Source organism: Anopheles coustani, chromosome 3, assembly GCF_943734705.1.
Source record: "Anopheles coustani chromosome 3, idAnoCousDA_361_x.2, whole genome shotgun sequence".
NCBI classification, from domain to species: Eukaryota; Metazoa; Arthropoda; class Insecta; order Diptera; family Culicidae; genus Anopheles; species Anopheles coustani.
In genome coordinates, this window is record NC_071288.1 from 27,366,301 (window position 1) to 27,385,075 (window position 18,775).

At 43.1% G+C, this 18,775-nt stretch overlaps 3 protein-coding genes across 4 annotated transcripts; 2 read left to right on the top strand and 1 right to left on the bottom strand.

Annotated features, from left to right (window-relative positions):
* The first annotated feature begins 729 nt into the window (after positions 1-729).
* On the top strand, positions 730-8,092 carry LOC131258781 (homeobox protein Hox-D1-like). The gene is made up of 3 exons (XM_058260163.1): positions 730-1,375; positions 7,439-7,641; positions 7,712-8,092. The coding sequence occupies exons 1-3, from the start codon at positions 730-732 to the stop codon at positions 8,090-8,092; spliced, it is 1,230 nt and encodes a 409-aa protein (XP_058116146.1).
* A 183-nt stretch (positions 8,093-8,275) lies between these two features.
* Positions 8,276-10,202, bottom strand: LOC131259115 (AP-3 complex subunit mu-1). Of its 2 annotated transcripts, XM_058260538.1 has the most exons (8): positions 10,066-10,202; positions 9,913-10,000; positions 9,515-9,840; positions 9,294-9,453; positions 8,922-9,222; positions 8,701-8,852; positions 8,586-8,632; positions 8,276-8,510 (listed from the first exon to the last, which is right to left on the bottom strand). In XM_058260538.1, exons 1-8 carry the CDS (start codon positions 10,098-10,100, stop codon positions 8,375-8,377), a joined length of 1,245 nt encoding a protein of 414 aa, XP_058116521.1. In that variant the 5' UTR covers positions 10,101-10,202; the 3' UTR covers positions 8,276-8,374. The 2 variants fall into 2 exon arrangements, with proteins under 2 accessions (XP_058116521.1, XP_058116522.1); XM_058260539.1 differs by lacking the exon at positions 8,586-8,632 and having other exon boundaries at positions 8,276-8,508; positions 8,649-8,852.
* A 362-nt stretch (positions 10,203-10,564) lies between these two features.
* Positions 10,565-12,383, top strand: LOC131259113 (26S proteasome non-ATPase regulatory subunit 5). Its single transcript, XM_058260537.1, has 4 exons — positions 10,565-10,770; positions 10,848-11,590; positions 11,672-11,858; positions 11,927-12,383. The coding sequence occupies exons 1-4, from the start codon at positions 10,604-10,606 to the stop codon at positions 12,288-12,290; spliced, it is 1,461 nt and encodes a 486-aa protein (XP_058116520.1). The 5' UTR covers positions 10,565-10,603; the 3' UTR covers positions 12,291-12,383.
* Positions 12,384-18,775: the final 6,392 nt, after the last annotated feature.

The window sequence follows — 18,775 nt, forward strand, 5'->3', positions numbered from 1 at the left end:
AGGTACAAAACTTTGTGATAGAAAACTTCAAAATCATTTTCGTTAAAATTTCTGTGATAATTGCATACAACTAAACTGCCAAGAAAGCAACGCTTGGCCCAAATTTTTTTTTTTTTGGAAAATGAGACGTTTTGCATTGCTCGGTCCATTGAGTGTTAAAATGCCAGTTGGCCATGACGTCACACGGTTGCACAGGATTAGCCACGCCCATTACTCGGCAAGTTAAACCAGCCATTTTGCTCCTACAGGATATAAGGTGGAACGGGAAAGTAAAACATTTGATCTTAATTATCGCAAGAGCATTGAAGCGAACGGACGTGACCGCGAAGCGTTTCCTTGCTCCAGAACAGGATGGGACGTATCGGGTGAAGAGATGCGCTCATCCAGCGGCGAAAATGTGATCGTGGAGCGCATAATTAGTAAGCGTAGGTTTGGTGACTGAGCTACACGCTAAACAACATTTAGAACGCGGCGTGTGAGTGTTGTTGTCTGCGGCGGCTTAACTTTTTGAAAATTAAATAATTAAGTTATTAATGTTTTCGCGTCCCGCGCCAATTACACACGCCACTTTGAGCGTTTGACGATGGCGTGATGACGAGTAGTGTGGCGGGAATAGTGAACGATGTGATCTTTCGGTTGTGTGGTTAGTTGTCCCGGCATTGTGGCAGCTGTGGAAAAAGCTTAATTAAATCAAACACAAAACATATCGTCGACGACGTGTTTTCAAACATGGATTGCTATGATCATTCAGTGTCAGCAACGCCGCCGACGGTGGGAGGATCGACGGTTTATGGTGATTTTGGTGGTTGCAGCAGTTTACTGTACAGTCCCTCGACGGCTCAAACCGCTCAGCAATCCTTGCCCGATAAGTCAACCGGCGTCGGCGGTGGTGGAAACTACTGGTACTTTCCCTCGGCACACGCTCAACCGAATCTGCCAGTCGCCAATAATAATCCGTCGGAAAATACAACAGCCAGCAATAGAACTGTAGCGTCGCACGGTGATGGTCCGGTAGTGTACGGTAGTGGATCGCCGGAGATCTCCGAAGTTTCCCGGGATTATGGCCAAACCGCAACGCAGTTTGGAAGTCTCAATCGGTCGGTGATAAACAGTTCTAATCGACCGCCGATCACTTACAGCGGTAGCAACGTGGAGCTCGGATTCGGCAGTTTGTCCATTCAAGGCGATCTGGCTAGTGGCAATAGTAGTTCAAATAATGTTGGTGTTTTGGAGAAGAAATCCGATAACCATGGTGTGAAGGATCGGTTTTTGGTGACCAACCTGTTGCAGCTAAATAGTAAGCGCAGTCCGTGCCCCAGAAACCCGAGGCTGCCGTCGGATTCTTCGGGTTTAAATTCATCTACTGGCTCTGGAGGTAAGTGTACCAATACGAGTTCATATTTTTATATTTACATAAATTGTAAATTATTCTGGATTTGTATACAAGCAATCAGCATGGTTTTGTTCCGTTTAGCGAATTTAAAATATTTTTATAAAAACACAAACTGTACATAATAATGTATGTAGTCCAGCCCGGTTTACGTATCGTTTCCTATTGTTTACCTGGCTGAAAATGAGTCTTACAAACTGTAACTTATAGTGTGTAATATATAATCTTCTGTTTGGGCAAGTACTCTGTAAATACTAAGAGTGTTAGTCAAATTCAAAACCTCCACGATCGTGTACAAGTGTTCTCGATTGGTACATTATTGGTTTATATTTTTCTAATATCAAGTAGTTGAAATTGTTTTTTTCCCAAAAATTTAAATCGGTCAGCCGTGAAAAAACATTAAGGAGACGCTATCGTAACTATCATGAGATTAGAAAAAAACGGATAAATATATCCCAACAAGATTCTATCCCACAATCATGAGAAATTGCACCCTTTTGTGTTTTAAACCAACACACCCGAAGTTTCAACTCATTCCAGATCTCACTTTACATAGAAATGAAACAAAAACGATATGAATTTTTATTCATTAGAAAACGATTGACGGCTCTTTTGGAAGATTTTCATAACTTTTTTCCAAGCAGCTTAGCAAATACGTAATGTTACAATTGAATATTGATACAAAGGTACAAGGACGCGCAGACATACCCTTTTAATAGAACCTTCCCTTTATCAAGAATAGAATTCTAAACAGTCTTGCAGCTAATATCATTTTTAATTCAATTTAAATCTTCTTTGGAAATCTTTTGAGTAGAATGGGTAAACAATTAAGCGTGCCTTTTTTTTAGACAAAAATGATTTTGATGTGCAAAATCAAATTTCTCAAAAAAACCCCCAAATATACTTTTCCACAGGATGTCAAATTTGTTAAACATTTTGTTGAAAGACCCCCTTGAATCGAGTGGCTATTGCATGTAATTAACATTTTTTGTCTGATTTTAGAACATAATCTATTAGGATAATTGTATAGTGTTAGATCTTTCAATAGCTATTTTTGGATTTGTTTGTACGTTAGATGATCAAATCCCATATTTCATATCACTAATTTGGTACGTCTATCGTCCATTTGAGCGGGCCATTAAAGAAGAAGAAGAAGTTTGGTGCGTCCATCTGTATCGAATACTAAAGATTTAGATCGTTTCCATTGTTTCATTTATTGACAGTTACTGTTATATTCGCCGAGTAATATTAGGTCGCTGTTTGAGATGATATTTGAGGAGCCCGCTGTTTGAGATGGATTTCGTTATATCCTCCGGGTGTTATCCGTTGATCATCGCTCAGTGTGTTATGCGGTACGTTCAATTTTCGTGTATCGTAAACTAAAACCTTCCTCCAAATTTAATGAACGATAAACCTTTCAAAACCGAAAAATCATAAATGCGACTAAATAATACTAGCTGGCAATGCGAAAAGTACAAACAACCATAAAACTCTCACTTTGTGCGTCACGCATATGACAAACGGAAGATCGGATCCGATATGTAAAGCACAGGTCTTCTAAGACACCATAAACAGCGAGGCAAAAATGATGCACACCCTAGACGTAAAACATCGGAGTAGTGCGACCAACTACGCAGGCGGGAACTGATTTAGGTCGTCCTGGTAGCGTCAGTGTAGACGACTTGTAGCAAACGACAGGACGTCTACTAATTGAGCATGACACGTTAATTTTCGCTCGAGTGAAAAAGGCTACCGTAGAGAACCGTCCCATACATCCCGGTTCGACCATGGCATAGGTGGTTTGTTTCCAATGTTGGTGATGAAATTTTAATATCTCCGAACTGCGCGAAAGTTGACACGGGACAAAATGGGAAGGCTGCTGGGTGGGATGGCCGGAACGGAACGAGTCATATTCGCCACCCATTCGGGTGGGGTTATTAGTGAATGGGTTCAGTTTTCTAATGGCTGTTTGGCTCCCCCAAATCTTCGTTTCTAACTGCCCTTCGCTAGAGGTATTCTGCAGATTTGTTTCAAAATGTTACCCAAAAGAAACGCACCGTTTCTCGAGCCTATCCACGGAAGTGATGGATTCGTAAAACGGCTTCCGAAAACCGATCACCTACGACGGTGTCGCACGCGGAAGCGACCGTCGAAGGAACGGTTTGTGTAATAATTTTAAACTCATTTACAACCGTTTCTAGGAAGTGATTTCAGGCAGGAATCCCAAATCTTCGGCCATCTGTAAGAGGGGAGTGCTGTAACATTATTAAATTTCAAACGATTTCAAAACGCATTTCTTTTCGGTGCGCTCCATTCCGCGAGGGTGATCATTTCGGAGTCTTATTCTTAAGATTGCTTTCTTTAACTTTCTACCGTAGTAGCGCCAAATTGTAATTTTCTATGTTTACACAATGCCTCCAGATCTTTCATGTTATGCCAGTGTGATTTAATGTAATATTAATATAACTTTACTCTATCCCTTGTCGTGCCTTTCACGATCGCGATCGTACGTACTTTTACCCTTTAGGTATTCTTAGCATTTTTTTTAACTCAACCCTAAAAAAAACAACGAGAGTAAAAATTTATCTTTTCCTTTGAAATGGATATGAACCGATCATCGTCGTCTGTGTCACCATTCACCATTCGTTTCTCGTGCACCTTGGGCGTCGTGTCACGCGCGTGTCGTCGGCCAGGGGGAGCATCTATGGGAGGGTAGGAGGAAGACAGCCGTAGCAGTAGCAGCAGCAGCAGTAGCAACAGTAGCAGATGAGGACATTTCAACAGGCTTCCGCCGTAATTGGGATTGATTGTTCCAAAAATAATTCAGCCATAATATTATAACCCGCGACCCGTTCCGTGGAAGAGTGGAATGGCTCGCGGGAAAAGCGGGAAAGTGAAAAAATCGTACGCCGTCGTACGGTCGATACGCGCGGATGCTGCGGGTGACAGTTTGGGGCGCGCGGGTAGCAACCTTTCATCATACGGTGGATGTCGTGGTTGGACGGCGCGAAGCGGAAGAAAACATTACTGAACAAAAAAACTGCCTACTATGGTGCGTCGTGTTTTCCATGGATGATTGTCGCGAGAAGTTTGGTGGACAAAACCTGCACCCAATTACTTGCAGCTCGAAAGTGCTTTCGAATGCATTTACATGGCTGTGTACGGATTCGGCAATTAATAAGCACTTTCGGGGAAAATAAGTAACTTAGAAATGGACCAACTTTTTCACAATCATGTTTCATGACAATGGTTGTACTAGCGTTTTAGAGAAAGGAATGAAAAGCGGAAATTTTAAAAATGTTTGAGGATGATATAATTATTATTAATTATTATAAAAACAACTCACCGATCCGCATTTGCCTGAGGTTTTATATTGATATTAAAATTACTTTACGCAGAAAATACCTTAAGGCATAAACACAACAGACTCAACATTACATTTCTTTTTAATAAAAAAAATGTTTCTTTGCTAATGTACAGGTTACTACCGAATACCTCAGTTAACATAACGAACGAACTCATCTCGATAAAGTTGTTACGCGAGCCTCTCGACGTATGCGTACCATGTACCTATCACGCAAATATGTCCAGGAAACGTTAGGACCTGTCGTTGTGTAGCACCGATTTCAACCGCCTGTTGTCCTGCCTCATGCGCGCTGTCTCTTCGACTCGTACACCCTTTGAGTAACATTTCCGCTCGCACAAACGGAATGTTCGTTAATTTGTTGTTTTCTTACTTTGCTCCCATCTGGTGGCGTGTTCAATCCTTGGGCGGGCTGAAAAGGATTGCTGGAAACGATGGAAAACAAGGCGAACGAGCAACGGAAAAATTACCGCCTTTCGGAATGGAGGAAAAGGAAAACCCTTCTTCCGTTCCAGGAAGAAAGCCGAATCGGGATATGGGGATCGTGTGACATACGATGATCGGTCGCTTAAAAAAGTCGATACCTTTTTTATGAAGGGAAAAAGAAAAGCGGAAGTGAAATGATTGTCACAGGATGGAAAACAAGCGTGCACCAGTTGTCCTTAGATGTCACAGGCTGCGGTAGGTGTTTTCCTTCCAACTGGTTTTCATTTCAATGCAGTTAGGGATTTTATCTGAATTTTTGTTGAACAGTGTTCAAAACCAATCGACAGTTTTGTTTTGTTCTACAAATTCCTCATCCCAGCATTTTTTGGAATTAGTTTCACTTTAGGACAATGTTTGAAAATGGAATAAAGTGTCCGTTGAACGCTACACGAGTTTGCAAAAATTAAACCTTGGCGGCAGATGAAATCTCATCACTCTTCGGAAAAGAAGTACGCACCCGTCCATCAAAGTGCTACTCCTTTTGCGGTCCGTTGGCCGCTCATTAACTCCCGCACCAGATTGCTTCCAGCCGTGCAGTTGTTCCCATATACTTGCCACATGTCTGCCCCCACCGCAAGACAACACCACCCAAACCGTTCGCAGGGAACTCGAACTATTTTTCGCATCCATCATATGATGCATGCGCACGATCGTCAGCCTGCCCTGTTCTGCCCTGATCTCTGGCGCTTGGCACGGTTGTTTCGTTTTTGTTTCGTCGCTGCACTTCGTTCGCACAATAAACCCTTCCATTCGCGGTGAAAAACGTTTGAACCGAACCGCAACCGAGACGTTACGCGACCTCCCGAAAAGGGACAGACCCACCGGCGGGACAAGTGTGTGCCCCCTAATGACGGCTACCCGTGTCATCGCATGGTGCGTGCCATGTGGAAAAATAATCGGAGCCGGAGGTCGCGTAAATAAGAGGGATCTCTTGGAACTCTTTAAAAAAAATGCCTTGTTTACGGTTTAGTGAGTTGTAAAATGATCTGATTTGTTGGGATTAAGTCGTGTGTATCACTTACCAACTGCTTCCGCTCAGCCCAAGGAGTCACCAGCAAGCCCTTTCTGTTTGTCGGTTGCAGATGCGGCACCAGCGAGTCCCAATCCTCTACCGTTTACTACCCCTTTTCGCCTTGTGACGATCGGCAACGATAGGAGGATCGGTTACAGGGAAGATGATTGGGTGGTATGCATTTAGTGTGGCTTGAAAATGCGCCGAAATCGGGAAAGAATGTTTGAAGCCACATGTTCAAGTAAATTAACCAAAATCTTCAAATAATTCCCTCCATTTCGTTTGATGAAATCAACATTTTCAGCATCAATACAACAATCTTGTTTTAACATGGCATTGTATTGAGCCTATTTTTCCGCCCAATTTCCCGTGCGATCGCGCTCGCACTGGTAGAAGCCTTTGGCAAATGTGTTGAATTAAATCTGCGATGGAACAAATTATCCAAAACGCCACATAAACGAAGGCATAAAAACCGCTAATGGGTCGTCGTGTGCCCTCTACTCGCTGGATGTGTGAATGATATGAACGGGAAACCCTGATCGTAGTTCAACCGTCACGAAAGCTATCCGTTAAAAACTCATCAATCATCGTGCGGCAACCGCCTGGGTTCTTGGTGAACGCAGGGGATTAGGCACGATTATGTTTGTTTATCATGTTGTGCTTCTGGCTTTTCACAACTATATCGTGTCACCTGCTCGTCATGCCGGGGCACGATCGAGATCGTGGTATTTCGGTGTTACGGCGTGCGCATGATGTTTGTACGCACGGCGAGTGACGTGTTCGTCGAATAAGGATGTTTGGATGGATCAGAGATTGTTTGTTTTCAGGCAATTAAGTGCGTTCGGGTAATTATCTTAATTGAAGCGTTAATCCTCGAGTGTTCTTTCTTAATACGACGTGAAGTGGTACTTTCGTCGAAGGATTAATTCTGTAATTTAACGCCCGGCTTAAACCGCCAATTAAGTGATTATAACGAAGCTTTTTTTTATTCATTGTGGATGTTATTAATTTGTATCTGATTATTAAGAATATACTGTCGTATTGTTTTATGGGTTTCTATAATTTAACTAATTAATAAGGAAATTTGCTCAAAACGTAATAGATTTTGATTTTTGTCTAGTGTGCAATTTAATTTATTAATTTAATTTTAATGATATATGTTTTCTCTATACAAATTAATTAACAGACCCAGATGCCGAACAGAATCTATCCGACAAACGTATGAAGATAAATTCTTCGTCCCAGAAAAAGCCCAGACGAAACCGTACTACGTTCAGCACGAATCAACTGACGGCGCTGGAGAAAATCTTTGAAAAAACCCACTACCCCGATGCGTTCGTACGCGAGGAGCTAGCGAATAAAGTTGGCCTGAGTGAGGCTAGAGTGCAGGTAAGATTTTACCCCTATCAAGGAGAAAGGGTTTTCCACCTAACGGTTTTTTGGTTGCTCCCCCATCAAGGTGTGGTTCCAGAACCGTCGGGCAAAGTTTCGTCGAAACGAAAGGAGCGCTTCTTCCGGCGGTGGTGCCGGTGGCTGTAAAGTCGATGAGTTGTACCAACCCAGTGTCATACCGCCGGCCGGAAGTGGGGTTGGATTCGGTTTGGATAAACCCAATGCACCATATTCGGTGTCCTTCTCAACGCTGAGTTCCATTTTTTCTCCCGTTGTCTCGCAACTGCAGCATCACCATCATCACCATCACCATCACCCGGCGGCGGGTGCCACTAGGGGAAGCCAGCTGTTCCCTTCGTACACGCCACAGCACGAGGACGCAAGCTTCAACGCATCATCGTATCAGTTTCCCAATTTGAAGTATCTTAACAATCTACAACAAACATGAGCAAGTGGGTTGCAGGTTTGCAGATTTTTTTTTATTTTCGTTGCACCGAAATTGGCTTATCGATTTTTCTTGTTTCGGTGCACACGACAATCGACTTCGACAGCCACAGCAAATCGTCACAGTGATGTTAAATTTCTCAATTGAAAATAATCGGAAGAGAATAAACTCTAAACATTTCGTTGCCAATCTTATCCGATGGAGTATATTGTTATTTGCTTTTTATATATTTTAAGGCATAGCCACTTTGTTCTATAGTTGACGCAAGGCTAATTAAATAGAGGTTTACATACGAATCTGGAATTTTCCCGCCTTCGTCACGTACTTGACCCCTTTGAAGGGTTTGTACTTTTCGCCGTACATATCCAGCCGATTTACTTTCAATCCCGAAACCGCCATCTGGGAGATGGTGAAGTGTACTCTAGATAAGATAAGAGATGGAAATTGATGCGGTAAGTAATCCATCTAATTTGGTGGAATAAATTTGGACTGTTACCTATCAATGGTTGTTTCCAGGGTTGAGTTAGTAGCAGCGACAGAAACCTGAAAAGAAAGAAACATTGAATAATTAAAATTAAGGTACATTCAACCCATATCTCCATCATTCTCACCGTTCCACGGATATTGGGTAGTTTGGCCGCGTCGATTCTACCGATATCCCAGTGAAGCACCTTATTAACAGTATCGTACGTGTACTTTCCCTGGTTTACTACCAAGGAACAATTGGTTACGGCTTTTGGCATGCAGATGTCTAGCTTAACGGCTGTAAGAATAAAACAAAACGTGTTATCTTTCTTATTTCACTCAAGACCATTTTTTTTGTGAAATTTACCCTCCACGGTACGGCCCATAGTAGTTTTTGGCCCAACGGTAATGTCCAGCCGGGACTGTTCTCCCGATTTTAGCACCAAATTGTGACGCACATAGATTGGAATGGCTACGATGCTCTGTGTGCCAACGTGGTACGACATCAGCCGGAAGTTTCCGTCCGGTGGAATGAACGAGAGAATCCGCTCCGATTCCCAGCGCTTAAAGCGAACGCACGGATGGAACGACACATCGTCGAACAAGCGCGGATTCATGAAGGAGAGTGAAAGGTCGGGCATACCGCTCAGCTTTATGCAGCAATCGATCTATAGGGACAGAAGGAATGTAACATTAACTGCAGGAGCTCTCACCGTGTATCGTTTCCGATAAAACTTACATATCCTTGAATTTCGGCAAAAATCGTCTGCCCATTCTTGTCGATGATAGCATCCACCTCTTCGACTACATCGAAATAAGCTTCGTTGTTGGTGTACTTTACGCCGGTTCGTCGCCAAGGGATGGCCGATAGTTGCCCCGAAGGAAGTGTGCCACTGATACTGAAGAGTAAACAGGTAATTAGTTTGCTTCAATGAATTAGTATTACTCGCTGCTTCATACTTGGATTTTCCTGTCACAGAGTTGGCAATTGTCCGTAGAATGTTGGGTGGTTTGATCAGTTCCTTCAGAATATTGCACTCCGTCGCCAACGGGAACCCGTTGTCAAGCATTTCGTCCAACAGTTCGTACACGATGACGTAGTTTTCCTTAATTACATTTTCGTTGCACTCAGAAAAGTAATCCTCAAACGTGTCCACAACGCGGTGCAAAAACTCGATCACAAAAAGTGGTGGAAATTCCTGCTTACAGGCTGCAACGAGTGAGATTCCGTTCCGCTGGATTGAAACGAGATAATGGTGCGGGGTTGATATCACCGGCGGCACATCCTGGAAAGTGTGTAGAAATGGGATGCTTTACGATGCAGGATACTTTAAGAACTGGCATCTACGCGTACTTACGTTGGGAGATTCACGATGAACATCGAGAAAGTACGAAACACAGGTCCGAGACACGACACTGCGCCAGTGTTTCTCCAAAAAGACGTCCCTGTGGTGATACAGTTAGTTTGTACAATCGTCGGCACACGTGTCACAGCACTCCAGGCAACTTACCCGCTGCTGTTGACGATAAATAAACTGTGTATCATATTGATAGCTTATTTATGAAATAACAACTTGGAATTAATCACTTGTTCTCAGCAGATTACGATGCACAGATGCTAACATATGTTGTTATCAGTAGACGCATCTGAGTCACAAAAGTTTATGAATTGTTTACGTTGGCGTGTTTTTGACAGACCTATCCAAGGTTATTATATACTCTAAAGAAGGTTAGCATAAGTATATAGAAACCTTGAATCCGACGACAATAATGTGGTAAAATCAGTACGACTAAAATACTAAATAACTTTTTAGTTGCTTGTCCAACTTGACCAATAGGCCCCTAAAATGAAAAGACAAACAGTTTGATGTTAGCTAAATTCACCTCAGTTGGCGAAATGATACGAAAAACGCTTAATTTTTGGATGTCATCGTTATTTGACAACTGACCGCAAATGAAGCGTTTTGACTAAAAAAGTAAACAAGTTGTTTACTGCGCCGGTAAATTAAAACAATTTGTTTTAGTGCCCTGGTCGTATCGCTATTCATCATGGATGTAAATCAGTTGGAAAGTTTGATGCGAAATCTAGTGATAAAAGAAACACGCACCAACAGCTTGGATCTGTTGGAGAGCAAACTTGCCGATGTTGACCAGGAGGTTTACGAAGTAATGCTGCGGTCGGCAAGTTTGTTCCAATTTCTCGCTGATGCAAGCAAGTAAGTTTGTGCGACGAAATACCTACTCCTAACCAAAAACATGAACCCTTACGTTCTTTGATTTCAACTGATTGCAGCGATCAGTTCAACATTGCGGCCAGAATCATCTACGACAAAGCACTAGAGTTCTTTCCGAATGGGTCCATCGTGGTCGATCAGTTCATTGAACGATGTCTGACCCATCCGAAGAACAACGTCAAGCAGTTCGGTTTGCGTGGTGCCGCCACCATGGTGGACGAGTCGGTAGGATTGTCGCTAAACAATATACAGCTGCTTATTCAGCACTGCCTACCGATGAAGGAAGTATTCGTCAAAACATTGTTAGATATGCTGATCAAAACATTGCCCGGGGTCTTCACGGAGGTCGGTGTGCAAGAGCAACTGCAGAAAGTGCTCGAATGCAATGAAACGATCCGCTGCCGGGTGTATGAGGTAGTCTGCACCATCCTCGAGAAACGACCGGACTTGCTCAGCGCGGCTGATCCCACCCTAAAACGTGCATTGGCAGATTTGGACACGGATGACGTTCTGCTGCAGACCAGTGTGCTTCCCATTCTCACGCAGCTGCTGGCCACACAGGAAGGGTTCGCCTATGTCGAGTCGGTGGATCTGTTTCGGAAGGTATACGTAAACTTCGTTACCGTCGAAGTCAACCCGTACGTCCGTTTCGTGCTGCCCAATGCATTGAAGTTTTATGCAAACGCAGCCTTGGTGCAACCGGCATTGTTTCTTTCGCGTTATCCCGAAGCACTCGACTTTATCTTCGACAAGGCGGCCACTGGAGATCCGATGCTGATGGCGGTTGCTTACGAGTGCTTGGGTATGTTTGTTTGGCTTTACACCGTAGTTTCATGATCTAGTCGATCGACAGTTCATTACGTTTCTCTTATCACCTATGCAGGCATTGTGGGTAAAACGAATGAAGGAAAAATATTTCTGAGCGAACATCAGAGACATAAAATGGACGCCGTTTTGAAGGAGTTGCCGAACATTTTGCATACCACCACGGAAGCGTTCAAAGTTCGTTTTATTGACTGTCTCATAAATCTGTTCTCCGTGGAAAGTGAACCAATCGATAATCGGATCTCGTAAGTAAAATGGGATAGCTCTATTGTATGGCGATTTCTAATAACAAATCCCTTCCCAAAACTCGTAGAAGCATCACCCAAAAATGGTACGAAACCATGACGGAGCGCGAGGACTTGGAAATGGTACAGGAGCTGTTCAAGGTTCCCTTCCCGGACATAAAGATGGCCGCGCTGAGACTGTTGTCTGTCATCGTGGACTATCGTTGGGGTCAGCTTTTCTTCCAGAATACGGCCTGTTTCGGGGAGATACTGCTGAATCGTTCGTTGGACGTCGACGTGAATGTGACGCAGTACAAGTACGATGTGATAAAGAAGCTTTCGGAGTCGACCACGCTGGACAGCTTCGTGTGCGATACATTGAAACGGTATGTGTCGGAGGGCGCTTTCTATCGCAAAGCGAACGTTGAGGTGGTCATCGAAGGCGGGCAGTGAGAGGCGTTTTCATTTAATATTCTTTATTTAATTTTCCAACTGTATGGAATTGGATATGTTTTGAAGGAAATAAACTTTAATATAAGTTCTACGAACTAACTCCTTTGAAGTGTAGTTTTCTCTTTACGCTATCGTTAGAACGCATCTAGATTAACCATTACAATAAATGTTAATTAACAATTCAACCTGATAAGCAGAATTGCAAAACGTTTGAGTTTGCAAATTAGCTTGGACTTCTGGTTGTATGAAATTCTATTGTTTTTAATTCTGGTGTACACATAAACTATTGCAATTTTATAAGCTATTTGATGAGGTTAACTTTCATTTTTGAAAATTGATTATCAGCCTCGATTGAGTTCGACACCGCTGCATTAGCAATCAGCATCTTCTGATGGATCAAATAACGAAGAAAAACTGAAAAGACGAAGCAAATCGAACATGGCCTTAGTGAAAAAAATAATGAAAATGTGTGTCAAATCGTGAGAAGTAAATTTGAAGGCCATTTGACACTTTCACTGCAAATAATTGGCTTCATCAGCGATAGATTCCTCTCGACTGTAGAAATGCGAGCAGTGAGAGTGGCTTCCAAAGAAACGGAAATGAAAGAAATAATTCAAATGAAACGTGACACGAGGCGTCCGTCGTGTGTTACAGCATTTTACATTGTATCTCGATATGATTTTTATTTTCCTCCTTCCTAGATGGATTTGAAAACGGCAAACGAAAAATGTAAATTTATTGAAGAGGTTTCCGTTCCAATGCATGACAGCACGCGATCATCTTCGTACGGCAATATGATGCAAGTATCCATTATCTCTACGCTCAAATGAAACCTATTAGCGTTTTCGAGTGTGGATGTTAATTTATTTAGCTTTTTTACTCACCACCTCCCCTTTCGCTCTTATCACAGCGCGTGAGGTAAGGCATGGAAATCATATGCCGCCCCGTGATTGATTGAAACCGGCCTGACCAGCCGCAGGGCATGGGATCGACTTGATCCGCCCGGACGCCGTGGAATGTACCGGGAGAGGACAGGCGGTTTCAAACCGGAGTTTGAAGTGCTTAGGAAGCCCGGCCCTCCACAGAGTACTTACGCGCGAGAGGTCACGGTCGTGGAACAAGGAACTCGACTCGCAAGCTCACCAGTGTCGACCGATCTTCGCGGACATTTATTGGCGGAAGGTGTGTTACCGATGATTGCGCCGCTTGTCGCCTGGATATGTTTACCGAGTGCGTGCTGTGGCGGAGCCAACTATCCTCTCTTACGATGATGATCCAAGTTCGATCGTTGACAGGTGAGCCGATCATAGCCCCGGGCGGTGGTGGGCTTCAGGTACTTACTTTTTTGGCGACTTAGAGCAGCAGGAAGCGATACCACCTATGATCAAGTTGACGTTAGGGAGTGGAAACGGGGAGATCATCTTTAATAGGTTGAAGATATTGTCGTCGTTTGTCGACTTCTCTTTTCCTATTGGTGGTTTGTGGAGAGGAATCAGACGACAAGAAATTATGATGATTTGATCCAACAAGGATGTCATTAAACAGCGCAATATGATCGCTCAACCAGAGAGTTTCGTACTTAGCGACATCATTAGAGAAGCGCATCGCACCGTAAAGTTTTGATTATGTATTCTGGTAAGCTCTTGATGTCTGTGACGTTTTTGGAGGTTCTAAAACCAGTATTTGGTTCGGGATTAGCTCGTGGCAAAATAAGGGAAAGAGAAGATTTCGATTGTTGATTATTATGGAATGGAATTTAAATATCTTTCGGACAAAAACGTAATGTATGCACCTAGACGAATCGGGTATAATTCATTAAACCGGATCTCCAGCTAGAACTGCTAGAACCGGGATGATTCATTGGATTTTAAATGCAGCCCGAAGTTTAGGAGCTTATTTTATCCGAGTTGTGACTATGGTAAGGGAAGGTAAACACCTTTCTATGTAATTATGCACATTGTAGATTTAACCTAAAGCTACCAAGGTTTAGTACTAACCAAGTGTGCCCAAGTGTAAGGCGTGCAGCCCTTGATCAGTTCTAGTCCTTAGGGCGTAGCTTGTAAATTATTTTCCGAGCGCCACACGTTGTGTCACCTTTCAATCCCCGTCGTTCGCAACCGATCTGTTCGAATATATCCACTTATCCGGTATCACCACGCTGGTGGTGCAGGTGTCTTTGGGTCAAATGATGCTTTTGCATGGTGCCTTGAAGGCACGAAGGACTCATTCGTAGACGTTAGACGATTAATTAGTCGAGCCACATTAGCGCAGGTATGATATCACACCATTGCTATTGCGATCGATACATGGCTGGGACTTGCGTTTCAAGTGGACGATTTCGTTTCGCATGCCATTTGCAACTTCAATTCTGCCAACATAATCACGCAAATTTTTCACGGTCTTTTTATTGAATTAGCCGCAATTCAAGTAACATCCTGTTTCGTGCAATGAACCAAATGGATAGAAATAAAAAAAAACCTTTTGTATAACTACTATTATGTTTCTACATCAATTCAATCAATAAAAAAGAAAGATTGGAATTATTCGACCTGAATGTGTAAAAAAAACCTTTGATTAGAATTCATTTGAACCATGCTCCGTTATTTTAAAAAATCCGATACAGGGTAGGTATGCGATGAACATCTGCCCTCATATGCAGATGTTTACTTTGATTTAATCACTACGAACGACGTCATTGATAACTCATTAGATACGACGCGTGAAAAATGAAAGCCACAAAATCTTAAACTTTTTCCAAGAGACTGTGTCTAGGGACTTTTTTTAACAAAAAGTATAAGCTCTTGCATCTTTTCTAAAATAAACTCAAGGATATTCACAGGCTCACTAAGGCGAATTTGACATTTGTCCTAGCAAAAGTCCGTTGCGCAAAATGTGATTAGCGATCCGGTCAAACAATCCATGCGTAACTAATGTAAAATTTGAACCGACCAAAATAAACGCAAAGGTCGATAGAGTAACACTATGGTACAAACAAAAAAATCTAAAAAAAAAACTATAAAAGACTCAACTCATTAATCGACGGATAACGAATAGTTGGATCGAGAGAATACTTTTCGAACTCTTTTGTGCGATCCGTCCTTGAAGGATGAGCAAGGCTTGACTACTTTCGTTGCGATACGTTGGTTGGTATGGGACCCCATTGAAGGGCATCGCGTCCTTGAAGGATGCGAACGTCAACGTCGATAGATCTTTGGTCGGTTTACGATGACGGCTAATCTACGCAAGTTAGCCCATTTGAATGCCTTTGTCTTAGCCACAGAATAGATGACATTTTAATCACCATTGTAGCAACATTGCTGTCGGTGCCAGTTTGGACGTTGATTTGGCTTTTGTGAAATAATGGTGCTGTTTTTCAGCGAAAAAAAAAATACTTTGCACAATTTAAATTGAAATGTCTTCAAAGTTTTATTTTAAAAACTGTATAACTATTTTACAAGGCGATAATCCGATAACGGATTTTTATGACTTTTTGTCCGTTGCACATGCTTTGGTAAATTTAAACAATGGCCATAGCCTTAAGTCTGACGAGGGTGACCACTTTCGCACTAATCCAACAGAGTGTGTTTTCGTGAACCGAAGAAATGAAGCAGCCGACGTCGGAGTCGACAGGAAAACGGAGCTTTAGAAAGTAAGACATTGAAATGTAATCCCCCAGTATGCCGGCCACCGAACGGTCCTACCGTCAAACTATGCACCCACCCCAAACGCCGGCTGTTATGTTACAGGACCGATATCGATATCACTTATTTATCTTTCAAATACTCTATGATTACGTACGCCGTGTTTGCCACGAGCCGCTGGACTGTTTGGAAGCTTGTGGGTAGCTTTATTTCATTTTCTTTTTGTTTTGCTTCCCGTTTGTCCATTTTCGGAAGGTTCCGCTAGGCTTCACCAGTTATGTGATGTCTGCTCGTTGGATGAACGGCTTTTCCTGCGAGGCGAGATTTAGTTTCTTTTTCTTTTTTTTTTCGTTTTGGCAGATTATTGTGAGACAACATAAATGGTGGCTTAGCTACCAATTTTCGAGTCGAGGGTCCGAAAATTGTCGAGTCTGCCCCGACCGAAACGTGCACATATGCAAACGGGGCGCATGGGAGAGATCAATGTGGTGCGGGCAACCCGGAAGGGACGGCCAAGGTAGCCGTATCGAACCCCCGAAAGCCCTGGGAAATGGGGTGATTGTGGCGAAACAAATTTCCTAACGCTCGCGGCCAGTTATGTGTTATGTGATGGGGTGATTTTTGGGGAGGTTTATTATTTTACGCATAGGTTTTTTTTTATTTCACAATACTTGTACCACCCCATGATATGGCCAGGTTTCCACGAGACAAGAGTTATCTGGTTAGTTTTGGTTTCATTCACTTTCCTCTCTTCTTTGCCTCTTTAGCTCCTGTCGGCTGTACAGGGATGGGAAAAACAAGAGGAAGTTATCAAAAAGAGTGAAAAAACGTTAAAAACGTTCACCCCTTCCGGTTTTTTGCAATGTCTTTCGAGATCACGATCGAAAACATCGTTGGCGTAACGTTTTCTTTCACCCTCCCGGCTGCGTTAACATCACCAACACTGGCAGCCTTTCCCAAAACCTCTTATCATCGTAAAATGGTCGTCGGGGAAAACGGCGAAAAATAAAATCCCAAACAATCGCCCATCAACAACATTTTCATTTCCATCGCACACGATATTAAATTCAATGTTTCGTTCGCATCTGTCTATCCGGAAGTTTCACTTTTTCCCGCGACAACGAGACCGAAACGGCGAGGTCGCCCCGATGGCCCGATGCGAGCAGCGAACGAACATCTGATTTCACCGAGCACTAGATTATGCTGGTTTTGATCCCCATTTCTGCTAACGATGTCATTGGCGTAATCGTTTTTCAGTGTTTGCTTCTAGAGTTTTCCTTGCTTCCTTCCGCTGAGGTCGGCAGACAAATGAGACCGGAACCGGGCCGGATCCGTTGACCAGTCCGGTTTGTGTGTTTGTGTGCGTGTGGGTGGAAGGTTGGCCACCATAACCCCGGCGCAATCGCGCAACATGTGGCACACGTCCATGCGTAATGGATGCGTGATTTCAAGGGTCTAACCTTGCGCCACTAAAGAAATGTTCGCTGTTTCGGTTTCCAAACGGTTTCGGGTACGTAATTCGTGTGTGGGGTTGCATTGATGTGGCACATCGATCATGAGCCAGTATGCGTACGACGCGCCCTCCATACCGACCACCCGATGCCGTCCATTGGCTACGGAGCCGCATAGTGGGTGGCAAGTCCTATGCAACGGCAATGCGCAGAAGTCCTATCCTAAGTGCCGGGGAGGGGAAGACACCGAAGGGGTTGGATTGACAGCTCCTTTCACGTGCCAGGGTATGTGTGTGTGATTACGCGTTATGTGTGTCACGGTATGCACGTGTTGCGTGCCTTATTGTAATGGCTTGTTTTGCGTTCGATTTTGGTTCCAAATGATCAATAGAAGGGACGTGCCGGGTCGCTGCCATTAGTTTTGCTGTCCACCAAAAGAAACAACGAAGTCTTGTGATACCAAGATGCCAATTCAATTGCAGCACCAAAAGCAGTTCATGCCCCTGACAACCTTCTATATGTGTTGTAATAATGTTTGTAAAGCCTCTAAATACCTCAGAATTTCGCTGGCTTTTCTTGCCCACAGGAATCTGCTTAAGACAAACACACCGGCTGAATTCTGTCGCCATGTTTGCGCTTCTGCCAAGGTTGAAGGTTAGCAATGGCAAAGAAACAATAAGCAAGAACCCGTGTCCGTAAGGTTTGTTTTCCGTCGCCCCACTTGTCTGTCATACCTTCCCCCTCCCACCGTGGGTTTGATGGACGGAAACCTTGCCGGGAGGAAAGTTTACCTTTACAACGGACTGCCGCGAGTTGAACGAAACCACCGTAGTTAAAAAAGCAAGAAAACCTCTGGACCACCAGAAATGCTGACCAATACACGATTTTTATTTGTCGTTTTTCGGTTCGGTCCTTTTTGTTATTTTTCGCATTTGCGATTTGTCACCTCTTTCGGCGGGTTATGCTGGCCGCGAGGTTATTTACCGTCTGTCCGGTGACGTTGTGCGCCGTTGGATCAAGTGTTGGAGCGTCCGAGTGGTTCAGTCGTCGCAAGTACATAAATAATAAAAATAAAGTAGCAAACCGAAAACGAAGAGATTGTCATCGAGTTCCGTAATGTTTTTGAAATCTTCTTAATTTTCACGCTCAATTTGATAGTAAATTTTAACAGTTTGTTGAGTAATGATGATGATGAGTAATGTTGGCAATACTAAAAAACTGAAATTTAATCCTATTTAATTATTTGTAGCTCTTCTAATCAAGTTAGTGGAAATGATGTTTTTAATGCATTCCTTTCTAACTGTGAGTGAAAATTGAAATGATGAATTAACCCCCTAACTATTACAATACTACAACATTGCTTATTGAAAGCTAAATAAAATGTATAAAATAT

Bases quoted from the DNA above. Each gene is read 5' to 3' on its own strand.
- LOC131258781 (XM_058260163.1), top strand. From the start codon at position 730: ATGGATTGCTATGATCATTCAGTGTCAGCAACGCCGCCGACGGTGGGA. The intron at 1,376-7,438 runs GTAAGTGTACCA...ATTAATTAACAG, and splicing joins TTCATCTACTGGCTCTGGAG to ACCCAGATGCCGAACAGAAT. The intron at 7,642-7,711 runs GTAAGATTTTAC...TCCCCCATCAAG, and splicing joins TGAGTGAGGCTAGAGTGCAG to GTGTGGTTCCAGAACCGTCG.
- LOC131259113 (XM_058260537.1), top strand. From the start codon at position 10,604: ATGGATGTAAATCAGTTGGAAAGTTTGATGCGAAATCTAGTGATAAAA. The intron at 11,591-11,671 runs GTATGTTTGTTT...TCACCTATGCAG, and splicing joins GGTTGCTTACGAGTGCTTGG to GCATTGTGGGTAAAACGAAT. The intron at 11,859-11,926 runs GTAAGTAAAATG...CAAAACTCGTAG, and splicing joins CCAATCGATAATCGGATCTC to AAGCATCACCCAAAAATGGT.
- LOC131259115 (XM_058260539.1), bottom strand. From the start codon at position 10,100: ATGATACACAGTTTATTTATCGTCAACAGCAGCGG. The intron at 10,001-10,065 runs GTAAGTTGCCTG...GTATCACCACAG, and splicing joins TTTATCGTCAACAGCAGCGG to GGACGTCTTTTTGGAGAAAC. The intron at 9,223-9,293 runs GTAAGTTTTATC...CTGTCCCTATAG, and splicing joins TTGCCGAAATTCAAGGATAT to ATCGATTGCTGCATAAAGCT.